The 21,547-nt window shown below is 36.7% G+C and overlaps 1 protein-coding gene across 1 annotated transcript in view; it reads right to left on the bottom strand.

Moving 5' to 3' along the window:
- Positions 1-21,547, bottom strand: part of LOC115226447 — a 577,012-nt gene that overhangs the window by 81,659 nt on the left and 473,806 nt on the right. Inside the window, exon 17 of the mRNA XM_036500752.1 lies at positions 9,819-9,902. Within this exon, the coding sequence (XP_036356645.1) occupies positions 9,819-9,902 (84 nt within the window). The remainder of the gene's footprint in view (positions 1-9,818; positions 9,903-21,547) is intronic.

Consider the following 21,547-nt stretch of genomic DNA (forward strand, 5'->3'; position numbering starts at 1 on the left):
CCGCCTAGAAAATCATCATCCCCACCCATCTTCTGTTGCATAGTGTTTGTGTCTGCATTTCTCCACTCACCCCACCATTGCTTGACAACTGATGTTGGCGTGTTTACATCCCTGTAACTTAGCAGTTTGGCATAAGAAGTCAATAGAATAAGTAGTAGGCTTACAAAGAAGAAGTCCTGGGGTTGATTTGTTTAACTAAAACCCCTTAAGGTGGTGCTCCTGCATGGCTCCAGTCAAATGACTGAAACAAGTAAAAGAATAAGAGAAAGAAAATATGTATTATATATTACCATTTCTGGTGGACCGAAAGCTGATCATAAAATTTTAACTTATTACATTTTCTGTGATTAGTCCATCAATGTCAACTGTGTTATCTGAAAATTTCTAATAAATATTTGTGGCAAGTCATGTAATTTATATTTTTTCATTGGTTTCAGTCATTGAACTACAGACATGCTGAGGTAGAGCCTTTTAGGGTTTAGACTGATTTATATCACAGATATAAATAGTGGATAGTTACAAAGTTCACTTTGTATCCACATAGTTTTAGGTTCAGTCCCACTGTACAGCATCTTGGGCAAGTGTCTTTTAACTATATATATCCTTGGGTCAACCAAAGCCTTATAAGCTTATTTGAAACTGAAAGAAGCCTGTTGTGTGTGTGTTGTATGGTGTGTAAGCATCCATAAATATGAGCTTGTGTTTTAATGTCTCTTTGTCTTGATGTCCATGTTAATTGTAAATCAAACATCACCATCATGCAAGTAGTGTTGTTCATTTGCAATCTTCTGTGAAAAACACATTTAGCTAGTGTAATGTTTATTTGAAGGACTAAGGAAAAATGTTGGTTGAGTGGGAAACAGGAAAAGCATCTGGCCATTGAAAATCTGCCTTGATGAATTTTGTCTGATACATGCCAGCATGGAAAAGAATGATATTGAATTCTATTAATCTTAGAAATAATTTTAATAACTTCAGAAGAATGAAAGTCAAAGTCAACATAGGTAAAAAAAAAAAAGGGCATAATCAAATACCACCAAATATTTTTGCTCAATACTTTAAACGATACTGTATTCCTTACCATACACACATTCATCATTCTTGCATGGGTTGGGTGGACCATCACAGTCAGAGTCAGTTCTTATTTGGAAGCTACTGTCTTTGTAAATAGTTCAACAGACTATGTTTCCCTGATACATTTCATTCTTGGTTTTGTTTTTACAGTTAAACCACATACTAGAGTGTACTGGACGAATTTAAACATGGTACCAGCACTAGACAGAGGTTGTTATGTCCTCTACAAAACTTAAGGGTACTCTCAACTTTATATTGCTTCTGCTCATTTACCAACCACTTAACAGTGTGTACTAGGTACATTTTATCATGGCACAAACACTAGTCACGTACTTTGTATGCTTTATGACAAAAAAGACCTCATTATTCTATGATGAGACAATATGACAAGACACTGATTAACAGAGTGGGCAAAGGGATCAAAAGTATAAGGATAGAAACAGAGTGATTAGGGTGAGTGATGGATCGCAACAAAATAAACTATAGTAAGAGATAGTGGACATAAATAAGAGGTGGCTTGTGGGGGAGAGAGAAATGATGAGCAATACAGAGAAGATGATGGTATAGTGTATCAAGTACAAGAAGATCAAGTATTCAATGCTGTCTCTTATATATAGGCTTCATGATGGGAAAGAGAGTTAGATTGATAAGGATGGTGGTTGGAAGGATTGAATACAATCAATATCATCCTTTGTTACATGGGCAGCATGGTACATCGGATAGGAAAGCTGATGAGTGTCAGAAAGATGAAAGGGTCATCTCTGTATACAGAGACAACAATGTACAGTGAATAGGAGAAATCCACAGCCATCCTTAATTACACTGGCAGCATAGTACAGTGAATATAAGAGAGTATGAATGATAAAAAAATATGACCATATCAAAGAGGCATGGGAGGAAGATGTAGACTTAACATTCATTTCACCATGTTTGCATGAATGAATGGGTCTTCTCAAGCATTGTGTATCATTGTTGTTTCCTCTATGAGGTTTAGCACCCTAAGATCAGTCTTCATCACTTTATTCCCTGTCTTCCTAGATCTCCCTCTTCCACGGGTTTCTTTCACTTTGAATATAGCTGTCATTCTTCATACACATCACATGCCTGTAACAGTGCAGTCTTCTCTCTTGTACACTACTTCTGATTAGTACCCAATTTTTCTTTCAGCTCATTTGTGCACCATTGTTCATACACATTAACATTATACATTCAATTGCGCATGCTTCCTTCATTTTTTTCTAGTCTTCACAATTGTTCCACACTCAGGGTCATATCTCACTTGCACAAGCTTCATACAATTTGTCCATCACCCTGAGAGATAAACCCTTTGTTACCAGTAGCTTTCTGAACTTTGTCAAATCTGTTTTTACTCTGGTTGCTATGTTTTCAGAACATACACTGTTTTAAGCAATAACAACTATATCTAGGTATGGCTCCTTTGTTTCATCTGCCAGCAAGATCTTTGAAAACTTCCTGGACACAATCGAATAATCACTGCAGGACAGAATAGGACTTTCTTGAACTTCAGACTTATCATGTGCTATTTTGTTTATTAGCCCATATGAAATTTTTTTGTTTCTAAATCTAGAATGTTTTCATTTAATTTCCTTTGACTTAAATAACCATTATTTTTTCTTTCTTTTTTACAAACAGATTTATTGTTTTTTATCAACTAACTCAGTCATTACATTAATCTTCATATCCCCTTCACTATATCTGAATAATAATATTTCTAACTTTTTATTAGGTAAACAGTATTTTCTTTTCATATTGGTTAACCACATACCATTTTAGATTGCTTTTCTATTTACATTCATGTGTCATTTTTTGTTAAAACTTTTGTCTTAATCTTATTTTGTGTACATATGTGAATACCTTAGCATTCTAACAGTTACATTTTTATGCACATATATTAATGTGTGAATTTTTATATGTGTGGTGTTAGTGGTATTATGGGCTGTGATGAGCTATGTGGTGTTGGTGGAGAGGATGACAGATGAGGTGGACGGAAGTAAGGCTTGCAGGGGCCGGCGGAAGAGTGAAAGGGGCATGCATAGGCAGGAAGCACATGTGGTCAGTTCCAGCAAAGAGCGCAGAGCGACAAGACGTGTTGAATTCGTGAGAGTGACCGCTGATTTCGCCGAGGTAAGGCCTTTTGTATTTCTTTCTCCCATTGCTTCTTTTTCTGTTGTCCTTTTCCTCCATCGCACTACAATATGTATGCATAATTTTTGTTTTTGAAAAAATTTTTTAAATCTAACAAACAGAATTAATAAAAATTTAATCTTCTTCAGCTATTTTGCTAAGTATCTGTGTTTACTTCATCTACTACTTGTTGATAAGATGATTGTATCATCTTATTTCATTTATTTTCATCATGATGCAATCAAAAAGGAATTACACTTAATTTAATTACTTTGAAAGTAGACCTACATTTTTTCTGCTTCTCATTTTCCTGTTCTGGGTACTAAACTAAACCATATATCATTTCTCTTCTTGCTTTTTCTCCCTCACTGAGACTCCACTATATATTTTATCTATTTTTGTGCCTCATCTCCATCTAACAGCCATGCCACCGTGATAGCAATTTTATTGCAAAGCATTGAAACAGGTGGGATCAATGCCTTGCAATAAATATATATTTATATCAACCTGGCATTATAGTTTTGAACAGGAGTTTCTGACACTGTGTTATTTTGAATTACTATCTACTTATTTTTGGTTTTCAATAAATTTGAATATTGCAATGCCTTCTATTCCATTTCCTATCTAGAGGTGAGTTTCATGTATTGGTGTAGTATAGTTCACCAGAAAAAACAGACAGTGTACTGGCTTTATAGCTTTGAAGAGCAGTTTATACACACACACACACGTATAAATATAGAATAGTGGTACAACAAGGCACCAATGTTTACTGGAAATAGCAGTTGATAATCTTACGATGCTATAGTAAAGCTTCACTGTATAAATTCTGGCAAAGATGTGTGTAGCAGTGAAAAAAAAATTTCATCTAGAGGTATCTAGAAAGAACATGGACAACCCAAAATAGGATAATCTAGGACCTAGGTTTTGGACTCTTCAAATATGTTTAGCTAGATTTACCTAGACACTATTTCAAATGTTGCTACATCAGTGCCAGTATCCTCACAGCCAAGCTGTTAACAGAACCGAAAACAGTGAAAACGTTTTCAATGAAAAAATTAAATATTGCAATATAAATGTATTGCTTTCCAGTCAAATATATATATGTGTGTGTGTGAGGGAGGATGAAGTGGTAAGACTCTGGGCCTCACTAAGGAAATGACAAGTGACTGGAAGTTGTGGTGATTTACTGTACTTGAGAAGACATGTCAAGTTAAGTAAAATCACAGTTATCCATATATACAGGCATGTCCTTTGCAGGTGCTGGTGCATGTTAAATGCACTCATGCCAGTGTCACATAAAATGCACTCGTGCTATATAAACGCACCCATGCTGGTGACATGTAACAAGCACTCAGTGCACTCTATTAAGTAGTTGGCATCAGGAAAGGCATCCAGTCATAGAAATCATGTCAACAGACAATTGGAGTCTGGACAACTGCCTGGCTGGCCAACTCCTGTCAAACTGTCCAACCCATGCCAGCATGGCTATTAAGCAATGATGATGATGATGATGAAGATATATATATACATATATATATATATATATTATATATATATATATATATATATCAATAATAAAGTGATTGTTTCTTATCAGGAACAAAATGTTTAATAGGACTGCTATAGAAGTGCTCAATTAAATGAGACAAATATATTAAACTATGGTTGCAGAACAAACAAGGTTTGGTTAAGGAGGTCTCGCTCTGGTATGTGATGTGTGTTTCTTTATTTTTCCCCTGATGAAGGAGTAATTATCGTGATGCACCCTCGTGCATTAAATACGGTGATGAACCCCTGAAATGGCCATAGGGAATGTAAATATGGTTTCTTCTTTTTTTTGCTTGGACACTGGCTTTTAACAATAGGTTTTCCCTTATCTTGAAAAGTAATTTTTAATCGAAAAAATTTCTAAACGATGAACTTTTATCTTACCTTATATATTATTTATTTATATGTTTCCTATATATATGTATTTTTATATCTTTTTATATATTTATATATTTCTTTATATTTTTATGTATTTATTATTCTAGATGTTGTAATGTTAAAATATATATTCTTTTAGTCGCTAAAGTATTAATCATTAACTTTTAACCGCGATGGACTGTATTCACACATTTTTCTTATATGCTTGTATTGATGAGTTGTGTTTCATCTTCCATGATTTTATGCATGTATATTCTACATGAAAGAAAAAGCATTATGTGATTAAATGTTCGAGATTTGAAATGTTACGTGGATGACCTTATATTTGTTTGTTCTGCAACCATAGTTTAATATATATATACATAAAATGACAAACTAAGGAAAGTATATTACGTTATAATATAAATAAATTATTGGTTTGTCAATTGAATCTCTCTATCTAATTTATTGTTTTGTATACTCTTTTATTCTTTTATTCTTTTATTTGTTTCAGTCATTTGACTGCGGCCATGCTGGAGCACCGCCTTTAATCGAGCAACTCGACCCCGGGACTTATTCTTTTGTAAGCCCAGTACTTATTCTATCGGTCTCTTTTGCCGAACCGCTAAGTAACACTCCTATATATATATATATATATATATATATATATATATATATGTGTGTGTGTGTGTGTATTACACTATGTACATATGATGTGTGTGTAAGGTGCAGGCATAGTTGTATGATTAAGAAGCTCACTTTGCAACCATGTGGTTTTGGGTTTAGTTCCACTGCAGAGCACCTTGGGAAAATCTTCTTAAGCCTAGGGACAACATATAGTCTTTGAAAACTCTTAGCAAAGTTCACTCTTATAAGCATTAGAGGAAGGTCTCCAATTTGAGGATAATTTCCTCATTTTTATCCCTCCAGACTTGGAGGCCCTGAAAATAGGTTTTGTATACTGCCATTCCATTCCTAACTAAGCAGAAAAATGCTCATACAATTTGTTTCCCCTATTTTACTTGTAAAACTTGTTTATCCAATACTGTAGTAGAAGATTTTTGACAAAATACCATACAGTAGGCTCAAACCTGTCAAGTGAAATTCTTAAGCAAGTCTGTGTCCCTAGATGCCGTTTGTTGGTTTGTCATGCTTTAGTTATTTTTATTGCTAAATGATAGTAAATGATCAACAAAAAGAAGTGATCTGCAAAAAGGATGTTTATTTAAACATGGCAATTTAAGGGGACCTTAAAATATTACATTTAAAATTTGTAATCTTCTTAACTTGAAATTGATTAAATATTTCATATATTTTGTTTTTTAAATCAGTAATATGAAAAAAATAAATTCAGCAAATGATTGTTCATGAAAACTTCAAGAGATATGTTATTAATTAAATTTCTTTTAGTGATCTTAAATGTTATTGAAGGCACATGGTCTAGTGGTTAAGGTGTTGCACTTATGATCATAAAGGTATGGATTCAATTCATGGACACGGGCAGCATGTTGTGTCCTTGAACAAGGCATATCATTTCAAGTTGTTTCAGTCTACTTTGCTGCAAATGAACATCAGCTGACTGCTAGTGCAGCCCTCTCTCCTTCAATGTGTTACATTTCACAGCTTTGATGTTCCACTGAGTCAAGGGTAGGAGGTGGCCAAGAAGGTGTTTATATCTGCTTCTGATGACAGAGGTACTGAAAACAGTTAGTGAAAGCACGGTACAAGTTACCAGGTCATACTCACTTGCAAGTATGTAGGACATATTGTAGCTAGCTTACTAGTAGAAAATTTGTTTTATAAGCAGACCCTCTGAAAAATTCATGGTAAAGTGTCCAAATTTTAATAATGTTTACCTTAAAAGAAATAGATTCACTGCTGAAGTTTACTAGGATTTTTGGGAGATAAGAACGCTGCACACATTTACATCAGAGAGTTTTTTTTTTTATCAGTTGGTATGCTAGTTAAATTACACCTTCAGAACAACTTCAAAATCATGTTCCTTAATTTGGTGAAATTATGAATCAAAAAATTATTTTAGGTGTACGAGTGGCTGTGTGGTAAGTAGCTTGCTTACCAGCCATATGGTTCTGGGTTCAGTCCCACTGCATGGCACCTTGGGCAAGTGTCTTCTACTATAGCCTCAGGCTGACCAAAGCCTTGTGAGTAGATTTGGTAGACGGAAACTGAAAGAAGCCCATCGTATATATATATATATATATATATATATATATGTATATATGTGTGTGTGTGTGTGTGTATGTTTGTGTGTCTATGTTTGTCCTCCCACCAATCCTTGATAACCGATGCTGGTGTGTTTACATCCCAGTGACTTAGCTGTTTGGCAGAAAACACTGATGGAATAAGTACTAGGCTTACAAAGAATAAGTCCAGGGGTCGATTTTCTCGACTAAAGGCAGTGCTCTAGCATGGACACAGTCAAATGACTGAAACAAAAGAATAGAGTAAAATTATTATTTCTCCAGACTTCAAAGGGAATAATATTTAAAAATTAATAACAATGCTTTTAGGACCCTCTTGTTTGATCTGGGATATTATCTATGCAGATGATTTTTATGTCAATTGAAGCTTGCTACTGAAACAAACCATGTGTTTCACATGTCCTAGTGGTTTTTAACATTTAGTATTTTTGTTTCGTTCAGTAGATTGTCCATGGGTGCAGTTGGTGTTCAACCTATGGGGATGTATAGTGCACTGTTTACTATACTCTGTAGTTTATTAGCATTTGTGGAAGAATTGCTGGTATTTCTTTCAGTTAGTCAAATGTAATAGAAATGTAACATGTATAAGTGCTTTAAGTATGCTTGTGCATTCTTTTGCTTTCATTACAAAGATTTCTGTGGCTTACAGGTCTATATTTAAGAGATGAGGAATTATGTACATTATTTACATTTGACAGATATTTGTCCTCATCTTGTTTGTTGTTAACACAACATTTCAGCTTAACCACTACGCCATATGCTCACGGGCATATGGCGTAGTGGTTAGGAGCATGAGCTACTAACCCCAAGATTCTGAGTTCAATTCCAAGCAGTGACCTGAACAATAACAATAATACTAATAATAATGATAACATCGAAAAATACCTTAGGAATGAGAACCCTGGTTCAAAATTTCCCCAAGATTCCTGAAGAAGGCTGGAGGGTATATCAGCTGAAATGTGTTAACAACAAAAAAGATGAGGACAAATATCCGTTGAATGTAAATAATATACATTTCTGTTACTTGTTAGCATGCTGTGAAGGTGTTGTGTGTAGCTCCTAATATTTATGTCTTTTCAGTGTGTTTATGTGATATGTTTATATTGTTGATTGTATTTGAAGTTCTCTTGTGTTGCTGGTAAGAAAGAAGTAAGTGGATTTGGTGGGTGCTACTTCAAGTCTTTTATTTTGGAGTCAGGTTTCTGGAAGGTTGATGTAGGTTTGAAATTGTTGTGCAATGGTGAGAGAATGTGAGCAAAGTGTCATTTGTGTATAATTGTGCGTGTATAGTTTGAAGAAAGGAAGGATGTATAGGTATAAGTAGAAAACACTGGAAGTCTTTTCATATGCTGTTATAAACTTTGATGACTTGACAAGTAATTTGTCAGCCAAACTTTTAAGGTTGGTGTTAAGCTTGAATTTCTATAGGTTAAAACCCATAGAGATTAAAGGCATCTACATCACTGAGGAGAAAGTATTAAGCAAAGTGTTCAGTATAAGTAATGAAGTGTAAACATACTTAATGTGGCAAACATAATAACTTTAATTACTCAAGACTGTTCATATCAAAGAAAGGTAAACATTATTGTACAATGCTTAACTAAATCAAACGAAAGTAAAGGTGACAGCTTAAAACCAGAGAGAAATATAATTTTTAAAAATTAGTTAATACTTTAGTATCTCAATGAATTCATTTGGGAGATGATGAAAGGAAGAGAGACATGTATAACATGTAGCTTTGGACATTGGTGGTATGCCACTTGTTAGTTGAAGAAGAGATAATTGTTTTTAATATAGGCCTGAAATTTGGAGAAGGGGAACAGTCATTACCATTGACCCCAATACATGATTGGTGGTTTATTTTATTGATTTCAACAGGTTGGAAGCCATAGTTGACCTCAGCAAGATTTGAACTCAACATGGAAAGAGATGGAATGAAAACCACAAGTAATTTTGTATGATGTACAATGATTCACTCACTTCACCATCCTTGACATGAAAGAGACAAAAAGAAACAACACAAATGATTGAAGTGTCTTTGTAAGTGGATCTTTGCAATCAATTAGCTAACCTTTTGTGGACACTATGACTCAGAATACTTGTGCATGTAGCATAAGCACCTTCCCATACAAGCGAGCAATTTTCAAATGTGATTTACATTTGAGTTTTGTGTGTAGAAAATGAAGGAGAAAAGAAGAGAAAAAATATCATTAAAATGGAAATAGCAGAAAGGTAATCTAAAATCCTGTCAGAAAAAATGCCAGTGATTTTATTCATATTTAATAAAATTTATTCTTTAAGACCTTAAAATAGGAATAAAGTAAACTAATTCTCAAAATAGTAGGAGTTATTTGTTGATTGTGATTTTCAATTATTTTTAGAGCATAGCTGTTTTTAGTTAACTGTAGGAAGTTTTAAAGCGAGATGTGCATCAAATACAATATAATAAAAAAGAACTATACAAAGACATACCATAGATGTTGGGTTGCCTGGTACAGACCCACCTGGGGTAGGATTCTTAGAAACCGCTGCAACGCTGGCCCGTCGCTTTGTTGTCTGAAATGTATAAGAAAAATTATGAAATAAGAGTCATGAAAAAATTGAAGGACTATAGCAAGAAAGAGGAAAAGAAATTAAAATTTTATTCACTAGGTGAATATTTCACATGTAAATATATTTATTGGTCTGTGTATCTCAACTGATAAAGCAATATGATGTTTACAGGTTTAATTATCCTTACATTTTAAGACAGACGATTTTTTCCCTTTTATGTCCCTAAATTTATTAAATACAGAATGCTACTCAATTTAAGAGATACACAGTTAAAAGTCAATTCCATCATTAATCTGTTCTTTCAAATTTATTTGGCTTATTTTTAAACCTTGGGTAATTGATTTCTTTCAATCTGTGTTTGAAATAGTGCATGGAGGCAATGGCTAGTGACCAAGACCTTTGCTATGCTTCAGAAGACCCATCAAGCCAAGTGAAATTGTAGTCATGGCTGATGCTGGTGTCATGTAATTGGCACCCATCCTGGTGGCACGTAAAAAGCACCTTTCGAGTGTTGGGCTTCGTGGAAACAAAGTGTCCGATGCCAGTAGCACATGAAAAGATCCTTTCGAATGTCGGGCCTCATGGGGGCAATGGCTGAGACCTTTGGCATTATGCTGTGCTTGAGAAGAAGACCCATCAAGCCAAGTAAAATCGCAGTCATGGCAGATACCAGTGTCGTGCAAATGGCACCTGTGCCAGTGACATGTAAAAGCACCCATTACATTCTCAGAGTGGTTGGTGTTAGGAAGGGCATCCAGCTGTAGAAACCATGCCAAATCAGACTGGGGTTTGGTGCAGCCTTCCAGCTTGCCAGCTCTGGTCGAATTGTCATCATTATCATGATTTTATGTTTTGTTTCTATTCTGATTTGGATTGTATAAATTATCACTGTATGAGTCAGCTCTTGTTCAGAGTTACTGCTCTCCTAGATAGGTTGGAGTACCAGGTTGGTTCACTCAGAATGTGATGGGTTAAACATCAACAACGTATTTTACCAACACTGAAGTTTAATGAATTTGACAACCTAACAAAAACCTAGCTGAAATAGCATTACACAGATCCATCACAATCCTCTGCACGTACGCATGGGCATGCTCACACTAATAAATTATTGAAATGCTCATCCTTGACATCAGTAACTACATATTGTTCTTCCTAACTTATGGATCATTACGTTCAATCACCACAAAAAGAAAAATATATAACAACACTAAATAAATACAAAACAAATCCCTAAGAAACAACACAAAATGCTGGTAAAAGCGCAAATGTACCATGCAGTGACAAAACACACAACCTCATGCATAGATGACGTTACAGTCATAGTCTCTGCACAACTACTCCAAACCTATATTAACAATTGAAAAACCTGATTCCTGATTTCTAGCAAATATATAAAAATAACACCTACAAAATCTACTAGCTCTCTCTTGCTAGCAGCACCAAAGAACATAAAACACAACCAAATATTCATCCTAACAACATTAAGATATCACACACACAGAAGACAGAAATATTGAGAAATCACAATGATTTTTGATGATATTATTGGTAATTTTAGATATGTTAAACTAGATAAACTGAATATAAAAAATAAAAAAAAAGGCATACACTTTTAAAAGTAGATTTATCAAATTAAATCAAATTATGAATTTCTCACAATATAATATATTCTTTACACCACAAACTAATAATAATATTCATGATTGTGTTGTAGTTGAAAGGGATAAGGTTAAAAAAACTGGAAGGAGGAAACAAAAAGGATGCGTTGCACAAAAACTAGTCTATAAATGTACAATAACGGTTGATGGTAATGCGTGCTGTTAAATAGATTCCTGTACTACAGACTTCCAAAAAAGCTTGCATAATCATCTCCTTTCATTCAAATACAGAAAAAAAATAAATTGTATTTCTTTAAGTACTCTCTCTCTTTTTCTCTTTTATTTGTTTCAGTCATTTGACTGTGGCCATGCTGGAGCACCGCCTTTAGTTGAGCAAATCGACCCCGGAACTTATTCTTTGTAAGCCTAGTACTTATTCTATCGGTCTCCTTGCTGAACCACTAAGTTACAGGGACGTAAACACACCAGCATCAGTTGTCAAGCGATGTTGGGAGGATAAACACAGAAACACAAACATATACACACACACATATATATATATATTTGTATATATATATATATATATTTGTGTATATATATATATATATATATATATATATATGATGGGTTTCTTTCAGTTTCCGTCTACCAAATCCACTTACAAGGCTTTGATCGGCCTGAGGCTATAGCAGAAGACACTTGCCCAAGGTGCCACGCAGTGGGACTGAACCCAGAACCATGTGGTTCATAAGCAAGCTACCATACAGCCACTCCTGCATATAAAGTTTAAAAGATAAAAATACTAAATTTGATATTAAATGTCAATTATAGGCAGTGCTTTACCTAATACTAGTGGTAATCTTAACCCTGTAATGTTGGGTTCTTACTAAAGTGGTAATAAACAGAATACAGAGAAAAAGAAGATAAAACACTAAAATCAGATTACTGATCACATTGCAGCTTTGTAGCCAAGTGTGTTTATGACACATTGTTAATGGTGCCCACCCCCCCATAGCTGTTGTTTACTTTTGTTTTTTATTGTAAAAAAAAAAAATTGCAATGAAACAAGTGGATGATGAACCCTGCACTTCATCTTGTAAATGAGCAATTTTTTTTAAAGACTCCGCCGGTTACGACGACGAGGGTCCCAGCTGATACGATCAACGGAACAGCTTGCTCGTGAAATTAACGTGCAAATGGCTGAGCATTCCACAGACACGTGTACCCTTAACGTAGTTCTCGGGGATAATCAGCGTGACACAGAGAGTGACAAGGCTGACCCTTTGAAATACAAGTACAACTCATTTTTGCCAGCTGAGTGGACTGGAGCAACGTGAAATAAAGTGTCTTGCTCAAGGACACAACGCGTCGCCGGGAATCGAACTCACAACCTTACGATCATGAGCCGAATGCCCTAACCACTAAGCCACGCGCCCTCACAAATGAGCAATTAAGGAAATTATGATGACATTTATTCTTCGAAAGGAAGGTTTACACTTATGCTAACAATGAGAGTGATTCAGACAGTCAAACTGATGAAAGTGATGAGGAAAGTAGGGATTTGGTTGAACAAATAAGGTAGTAGGTAATAGGCTTAAGATATAAGTGAGGTCAAACACTATAACCTTTTCCTATAGGCTGCAGCTATATTAATGTATAGATTATTAGAACCCATCTGTTGAAACTGAAGAAATTACATTGTAGAAAATTCGTATTAGCTATCTAAAAAACATTCCTACAAGGTTTGAACTAGATTGAGTCACCCCATTGAAATATTCACATTATAATCACCTCGATGGCACAAGCAGTTTGTACCAAACCTTAAAGTCAAAGGTTGACAATAAACTTTACAAACAGCTGAAAGTTGGTACGATCAGAGCTGGAATTGATGGAGATATCACCAGCCTTTTTATGGTTTGGTAAAAGTACTTTTTCTCCACTGACCATTTTCCAGATGCACTGCAAGCTGTTGAATGGCGGGGTGTCGTTGGTGAATTGGAAAGCCAAAGATGCACCAGAAAGCCTCGTTGCTACTTATGTACCGTCCCACTTGATAATGCGTCACCTCATCCTGGCAGTATTCATGTTAAAGTCCAAACATTGCAGCGTCAGAACCCTTGTTTACATATTTGAAAACATACTTGATGGATTTAACAGAGTTGCAAAACTCAACGTTGATGTGGGCATTGAAAGTCTTTGACAGGAGTGGGCAGTATGGAACAATCCATCTATTATCAATATTGTGCTGTCCGATAGTTGCTATGAAACCTCGGTCTTCTGGTTTTCTGCATCTGTATGATGGATACCCATCAGCACCTGTCTGAGTTTCTTGTAGGAACCTCCTTGGAAATCTTTTTGAACATATGCTGTCCTTCAAGTATGGTGTGTTTATGTTGAATCCACGCCCACATGGACCATGTACCATGTTTGCTTTAACTATTTCATATAGTTCTTTGTCTAAAGCTGGATCAGGAAGCTCTGCAGAGATTATGTTGTTGATGTCATTGGAATTGATCTTCGCTGAGAGCCAAAGCAGGATATGAGCATGTGGAAGGCCTCTTTTTTGCCACTTGATTGTGTACATGTCACATTGTATGGGCCCAAAGACTTGCCCTTTTTGTATGAGCTCCATAAGAGAGATTAACTTCAGATGGAAAACTCAGATGTTGAGATTCCGGTTCGAATGTAAGGCAGGTTTGAAAGTGTTCCCAACAGTTATTAGTTGTAGTAGTAGAGTGTTTATGCCGAATATGTACGTATGCAAGTATATGTATGTATGTATGCCTGTATAAATGTACAAAATCCACTGAGAAGGCTTTTGTTGGTCTGAGGCTACAGCAGAAGACACATGCCAAGTCACCACACAGTGGGACCATGTGTTTGGAACGTAGTTTGTTACCACACAACCACACCTGCCCCTATGTATGTGTGTGTGTGTGTGCGTATGTGTGGATGGGTAGATATATTATGCATGCATATATGTGTATATATATATATGTGTACATATTACATATACATCTATAAATATACATCTACACATAAAATATAAAATACAAAGTTATATCTTGATATCGCTAGTGATAACAATACTCAAAATATATAACAGACTGGAATTGTAGGCCCGTCTCTTGTAATTTCGATCAATTGGATCTTGTTGTCCCTCTTGTATAGAAGTGTACGGCTGCAGCGAAATTCAGTTTTGAACTTTCTTCTATCGAAGGCATTTTAACAAAAATGTTTCCATAAAGACGGTGAAAATATTGTCAATTTCCCCAAACAGGGACAAAATTCAATTTTTACACAATAACCCCTTCTATGAAAGAGGGAGGGTTATGGTTTACAATTATTTAACAAATGCAACACAACAACGTTTCCCTGACGAGGAACCAACAGACGTGATAACAATAGTCAAACAGTAATAATAATAACAACAAACCTTTTTAATTTATCCCCATTAATGTGAAACCACTTATTCAAGTTCAAGTCATTGATGCAATTTTATATGAATTGCTAATACACACACACACACACATAATAAGGGTGAAAAATTGAATATTAATTTGGTTAATATGAATTGAAAACCAGTGGTGTAGCATATAAGACCATAGCGGATCTTCTTCTAGCAAAAAGGATGACCACTATTAATGGTTCATCCCTGTTATATAATACTTTCACTTTAATAGTTTCAGTATTAAAATGAAAGTGTCTGCATTACAAAAGAGAGATGTTTTTGTTTCACTTTTAACATGTAATACTGAAATAGTGGAGAAGATATGATATTGCTGTGAGGTCGCCCTAGGGAAAAAGTTAAGATGACACTCCCCGGACCTTAAGTAAGGCATGTGTAAAATTTGAATGAAATTGGTTGTGTAGTTCTCGAGTTTTAGGGAAACACACAGACAGGCAGACATTCTCAGTTTTATATATATAGAAATAATATGAAAAACAAACCTGAAGGCTGTCAATTACAGAGAAGAGCGAAACACATTGGTCTTTTAAATAAAAACTATAATTATATAATATTTATATAATAATATATGCTCCATTTAAAGTGACTAAACCTAAACAATTGACTGAAAAAAAGATGGGCTGGACCATTGGGAATTAAACATGACATGGCTCTGTACGCACCCAATTCAGCCACATAGCCCACCCATCAATTTCAGCTGATATTAATGTATAGATAATTTTAGTCTAGTATTTAATCATCATTATCATTGTCACTTAATGTCTGCTTTCCATGCTGGCATGGGTTGGACGGTTTGACTGAGGGCTAGCAAACCAGAAGGCTGTACCAGGCTCCAATCTGATCTGGTAAAGTTTCTATAGCTGGATGCCCTTCCTAACGCCAACCACTCCGAAAGTGTAGTGGGTGCTTTTTACATGTCAGTGGCATGAGGGCCAGTCAGGTGGTACTGGCATCAACCATGTTTGAATGGTGTTTTTTTTTATGTGCCACCAGCATGGGATCAGTCAGCCGACACTGGCATCGACTATACTCAAATGGTGCTTTTTATGTGCCACCATCAGGCAGCACTAGTAATGATCACACTCGAATGGTGCTTTTTATGTGCCACCATCATGTGTACCAATCAGGCGGTATGTCTTCACAAGTGCAGTTTATTGCCCAATGATTGAAGGCTACCCTTAAATGGGCCGGTTATGCTGCACAGGTATAAGCCACGGCTACAATTTCATTTGGCTTGCCAGGTCTTGTCAAGCACAGCATATCTCCAAAGGTCTCAGTCCCTTGTCATTGCCTCCATCAGGCTCAACATTCGAAGGTTGTAATTCACCACTTCATCCTAGGTCTACCTCTTCTACAGGTTGCCTCTACTGCTAGAGTATGACACTTTTTCACACAGCTGACCTCATTCATATGCAACACATGACCATACTAGTGCAGTTGTCTCTCTTGCACACCACATCTGATGCTTCTTATGTCCAACTCTTCTTTCAGGGTACTCACACTCTGTTGTGTATGCACACTAACATTACACGTCTAGCAGACCATACTAGCTTCATTCCTTGCAAGCTTACGCATGCCCTCAGTAGTCACAGCCCATGTTTCACTGCCATGTAGCATGGCTGTTCACACACATGCGTCATACAGTCTACCTTTTACTCTGAGCAAGAGACCCTTTGTCACCTCTGTAATTATTCATATCTAATGCATCACCCTTACCTTTGTAGTAGTTGACTATGGTGCTGCTATACCAGTCATTTGGTATGACTCCTTCATATACCTCCTGATTGACTATATGGTTGACTAGGCTATAGCCGACACTGCCAGATATTTTATGTATCTCTGCAGTGATTCCTGATGGGCTGGAGGCTTTCCTGTCTTCATACCCTTAATTGCTTACCAAGGTACTGTCAATTTGGATAGCTGGTCCCCCTGTTGGATCAACATTCGGCAGACTCTCTTTCTGCCATTAATTCTCTTCATTTAGCAACTCTCTCACACACTGTCTTGCAACACAAAACACTTCAAGTCTTTGGTCCTCACAATGCAGAACATTGGCAAATGAAACAATTCCCTGCTACCACTATTCTTCCAGCCCTGCCACGCCTGTTTCTTTTCCCTAATGACCCTGTCAGCTAAATTGTTCCACAACCATGTTACCTTGGGTCGAGAGGGGACTTTGTACCATCCACAGATCTGGTCAGTAGCCTTCAACAAGTTATCTCGCAGGAACCTCCAGTTGTCTTCCACATCATGTGATGCTATATCCTTCTCTATTTTGTCAATAGCTTTGAGTAATACATCTCTAAATCCCTGTCCAGTCACAGGATCCTTAAGCTTCCAGACCCTTCTTCTCCTTGCTGGTCATCTGGGCATCCATTTAGCCCTGATCCTGAAGTCGTTAACTACTAATCTATGTTGTGGAGTGTATTCTTCACCTGGGAAGGTTTTAGCATTTATAAGTAGCCATTTTTCCCGTTTCCAGGTGAGGATGTAATCAATTTGACTAGTGTGTCCACCAGATCGGTAGGTGAACAGTATTACAAACCATTATAAGATCACTTGCATCGCAGAACTTCAGCAGCCTGGTTCCCTCCTCATTGTGAGAATCAAAACCATAGCCTCCATGTATGCCATGGAAACGTCTGCATGTTGTCCAACATGCCCATTGAAGTTGCCAGCTACAAAGAGATCTCTGTAATTCATCGACGAGGTAGTCTGCAAGAGGGTGTCATAAAATCAGTCTTTCTGTCTATCAGCCCGCCCTGGCTGAGTGGCATAAGCCAAGATAATGGTTGCTAACCCATGTTGCAGCACTAATCTAATCTTAAGTATTCTATCACAGACTGACTATCTCAATTACCTTATCAACCCATTTCTTCACAAGAAGTATACCCACGCCCCCGACCCCGTCAATGTTCCCTACCCAGAACATTTTTACCTCTGTTCTTTGCTTGTGAGGAACCTAGCAGAACTTCCTCTCCACAGTGAATATAATAATGAAGTAAATATATAAATTTATATAAATAAGGATAAGATTGTTATTTAAAATACTGATCATATCAAGTGGCTAGCATGGGAATAAAAACCTCATAGGTAATAATTATTATTAAAATTATAATTAAGGGTATCTAAAAGATACCACCATGCTAGATATACAGCACAAATCTACACGTCTCTGTTCAAGCATCTCAACAATCTCACCAGACCTACCTTTCAGTGTACCAACATTAAGTGTACCAACTCTGAGGGTTTGGGAGGTGTGGGTCTGGAAGACCCTGGGATGGGGGACAGCAGCATCATGTACCTAAAAAGAAAGTTCACTTTGGCAGAATTCATAAACATACAATAGCCTTCAGCCTGCATACACTACACCATCATTTTATGTTACATAATCACTACATTACATAGGAGATAAACCCTAAGTAGGGATGGGGGAACATTAAGCTTTTGGAGGTGTTCATGGGAGAGACATCCAGTAGAGACCTCCGGTACAGATGGCGGGAGTGAGAAGGGCAGGCACACTGCAAAATAGCAAAAAATCAGGCTGTCGGCTTGAGAAGATATTAATGAAAATAATGAGATAGAACTGGGTATCTGTATTCTTAACTAGGGCTATAACCAACAGTTTTCAGTCAGCCAAACCGTGACAAAATTAGATAAATGAATGAACAAATGACAATAATAAATGAGCGTGAAAAAGAGGGAGAAAGAGGGAGAGTTGGATTGAGTGAAGGGATACTCTCTTTTACTCTTTTACCTGTTTCATTCATTTGACTGTGGCCATGCTGGAGCACCACATTTAGTAGAGCAAATTGACCCCAGGACTTATTCTTTGTAAGCCTAGTACTTATTCTATTGGTCTCTTTTGCAGAACCGCTAAGTTACAGGGACGTAAACACACCAGCATCAGTTGTCAAGCAATGTTGGGGGGACAAACACAGACAGATATACACACACACACACATATATATATATATATATATATATTATTGGTGAATTGAAGAAATGGAGCTGAACGCAGATTGAACAGAAATCGTTTTATTTCATTCTACACGTGTTTCGAAAGGCACAATTTACCAAAATCCGATTGAATAATGGGACCATATTGTGTCTTTCTCTTCAGGAAGAAAATAGGAAATCCGTTGGAAAAAACAAAAACAGAACAGAGGCGGAGCAAAAACAAATTGAATTAGGCTCCTAAGAGCCCATGGCGAAACTGTTTCGCCATGGGCTCTTAGGAGCCTAGTTCGATTTGTTTTTGCTCCGCCTCTGTTCTGTTTTTGTTTTTTCCAACGGATTTCCTATTTTCTTCCTGAAGAGAAAGACACAATATGGTCCCATTATTCAATCGGATTTTGGTAAATTGTGCCTTTCGAAACACGTGTAGAATGAAATAAAACGATTTCTGTTCAATCTGCGTTCAGCTCCATTTCTTCAATTCACCAATAATATTTTAATTTCAATTATCCGCACCAACGCACGGTTGCAACACCATATGGTTGTACCTCCAACCGTGCTGTTTACTGCTGTGATTTTTGCTACTAAGGTATCGGTTAAACTTTTGATTAATCTACTACAAGATTATTCATCTTTCTATTTCACATAATATATATATATATATATATATATATAAACATATATTGTTATATTTCAGAATGGTCATTTTGCCAGTTTAGCCAATAAAAACACACGCACTATATATTTGGTGTTACTTTGCTTCAGTGTTATTTTTGTTTATAATTTTAACCTTAAAGGTATTTTGATATGCTGCCACATTTTCTGATGAAATTTTTTTTTCTGTAAAAAAGCTTCATCCTATATTAGTAGTATATATATATATATATGTATACATATATACGATGGGCTTCTTTCAGTTTCCATCTACCAAATCCACTCACAAGGCTTTGGTCGGCTCGAGGCTATAGTAGATGACACTGAGCCCAGAACCATGTGGTTCGTAAGCAAGCTACTTGCCACACAGCCACTCCTACGCCTTAAGGGATCTTAAGTTTTTTCTCCAAACATACAGCACGGAAGATGAAACTGTGTTTACATAGATAGATAATGAAATGAAATAATAAAGTAATTATAATCTGCACTGAAAAGAGGTTTTAGTGTGTGCTAGGTCAGAAAACAAGGTTGCCTATCTGAATATCTTCTGGTTCCTACTCCGTGTGGCGAGGTATTAAAATATAAGGTAGAGGAATCTGAATGAACTAGTTTATATAAAGTGGGGTGGGTGGGGGGAGTGGAGGTTGTGTTAATGAAACTGAGAGAGAGGAAGAGAAAGAGAGAGAGGAAGACCAGAGTTAGGCTGCTCAAAGACAGAACATGAGGTGATGGAATTTTGGGACTTAGGGTAACATAATTGAATGAATAGGTTTAACATAGCTGCTGCCGGAGTGAAAGAATAGTAATTCTGATAATGAAATAGAATTGGGCACCACAAAACTGCAAAATCTCAGGCTGCTGGTGTGAGAAAATATTAATGAAAACAATGAGATAGAATTGGGCATTTGTATTCTTAACTAGAGATATAACCAACAGTTTTCAGTCAGCCAGACTGTGAAAAAATGAGATAAATGAATGAATAAATGAATGGAATTTTATTATGAGCATGAAAGAGAGGGAGAAACAAACCTGAAGGCTGTAAATTATGGAGAAGAGCAACACACATAGGTCCTTTTTAATGATAACTATAATTATATATTAAATCTCTGAGCGAGGTATAAACAGTAGCTGCAACACATAGTGAAGTATATTTGCCACTTAAATGTGCTAACCCCTAAGGGTGGATGCTACTGTAGCTTGTAGCCCCAGGAGGACACCTCCTCCAGCTGGCTATTGACACACTTTCTGTGCCCTATTATTTATATAATAATATATGCTCCATTTAAAATGACTAAACCCAAACAATTGACTGTAAAAAGATGGGCCAAATCACTGGGAATGAAACATGACATCAATGCTTACCTCTTATGCTGTTTCAGTATTACATGTCAAAAATGAAACAATAACATCTCTATTGTAACAATAACATCTCTATATGATACATTAACTATTATATGGTTTCAATTACATTCACTATGCCTGACACGAGTTCCGGGCTCAGCTGGCTCCGGCTGACAGTACCCGGTATGGGCCCCTATCCAGGGTTACAGAAAGGAGACAACCTTCAAAGAAATCCGGAGTGGAGCCCCGAAGGCGGTCTAGTGTTCGACTCGACACTCTTCCGGCAGCTCCTGCAACCAAGCTGGTGCCAAACGTAATGCACTGCACTCCACTGGACTACATCAGCAAGGTCGAGAGAGGAAACCTGACGATTGGGCTACCCAGGACTTTCTTATCTATAGCCCAGGCCTGCGCAAAACTGGAGAGGACACTTCAGTGCTGCTGTAAAAAGCTGCAGAAACAACACAGGAGGTAACAGTCACGAGTGATAAGTCCATTCAGATTGGCGTAAAATATGGGTGCTACAGGTTACCTCTGACGGTGGGAGGGACCTCCATGTCCTATTGGTTAGCTACTGCCCACCTCAAGCTGGGCAGCCCCCAGTTAATAAGGTGCTGACCCGCCAC

The sequence above is a fragment of the Octopus sinensis genome, linkage group LG2, assembly GCF_006345805.1.
Source record: "Octopus sinensis linkage group LG2, ASM634580v1, whole genome shotgun sequence".
NCBI classification, from domain to species: Eukaryota; Metazoa; Mollusca; class Cephalopoda; order Octopoda; family Octopodidae; genus Octopus; species Octopus sinensis.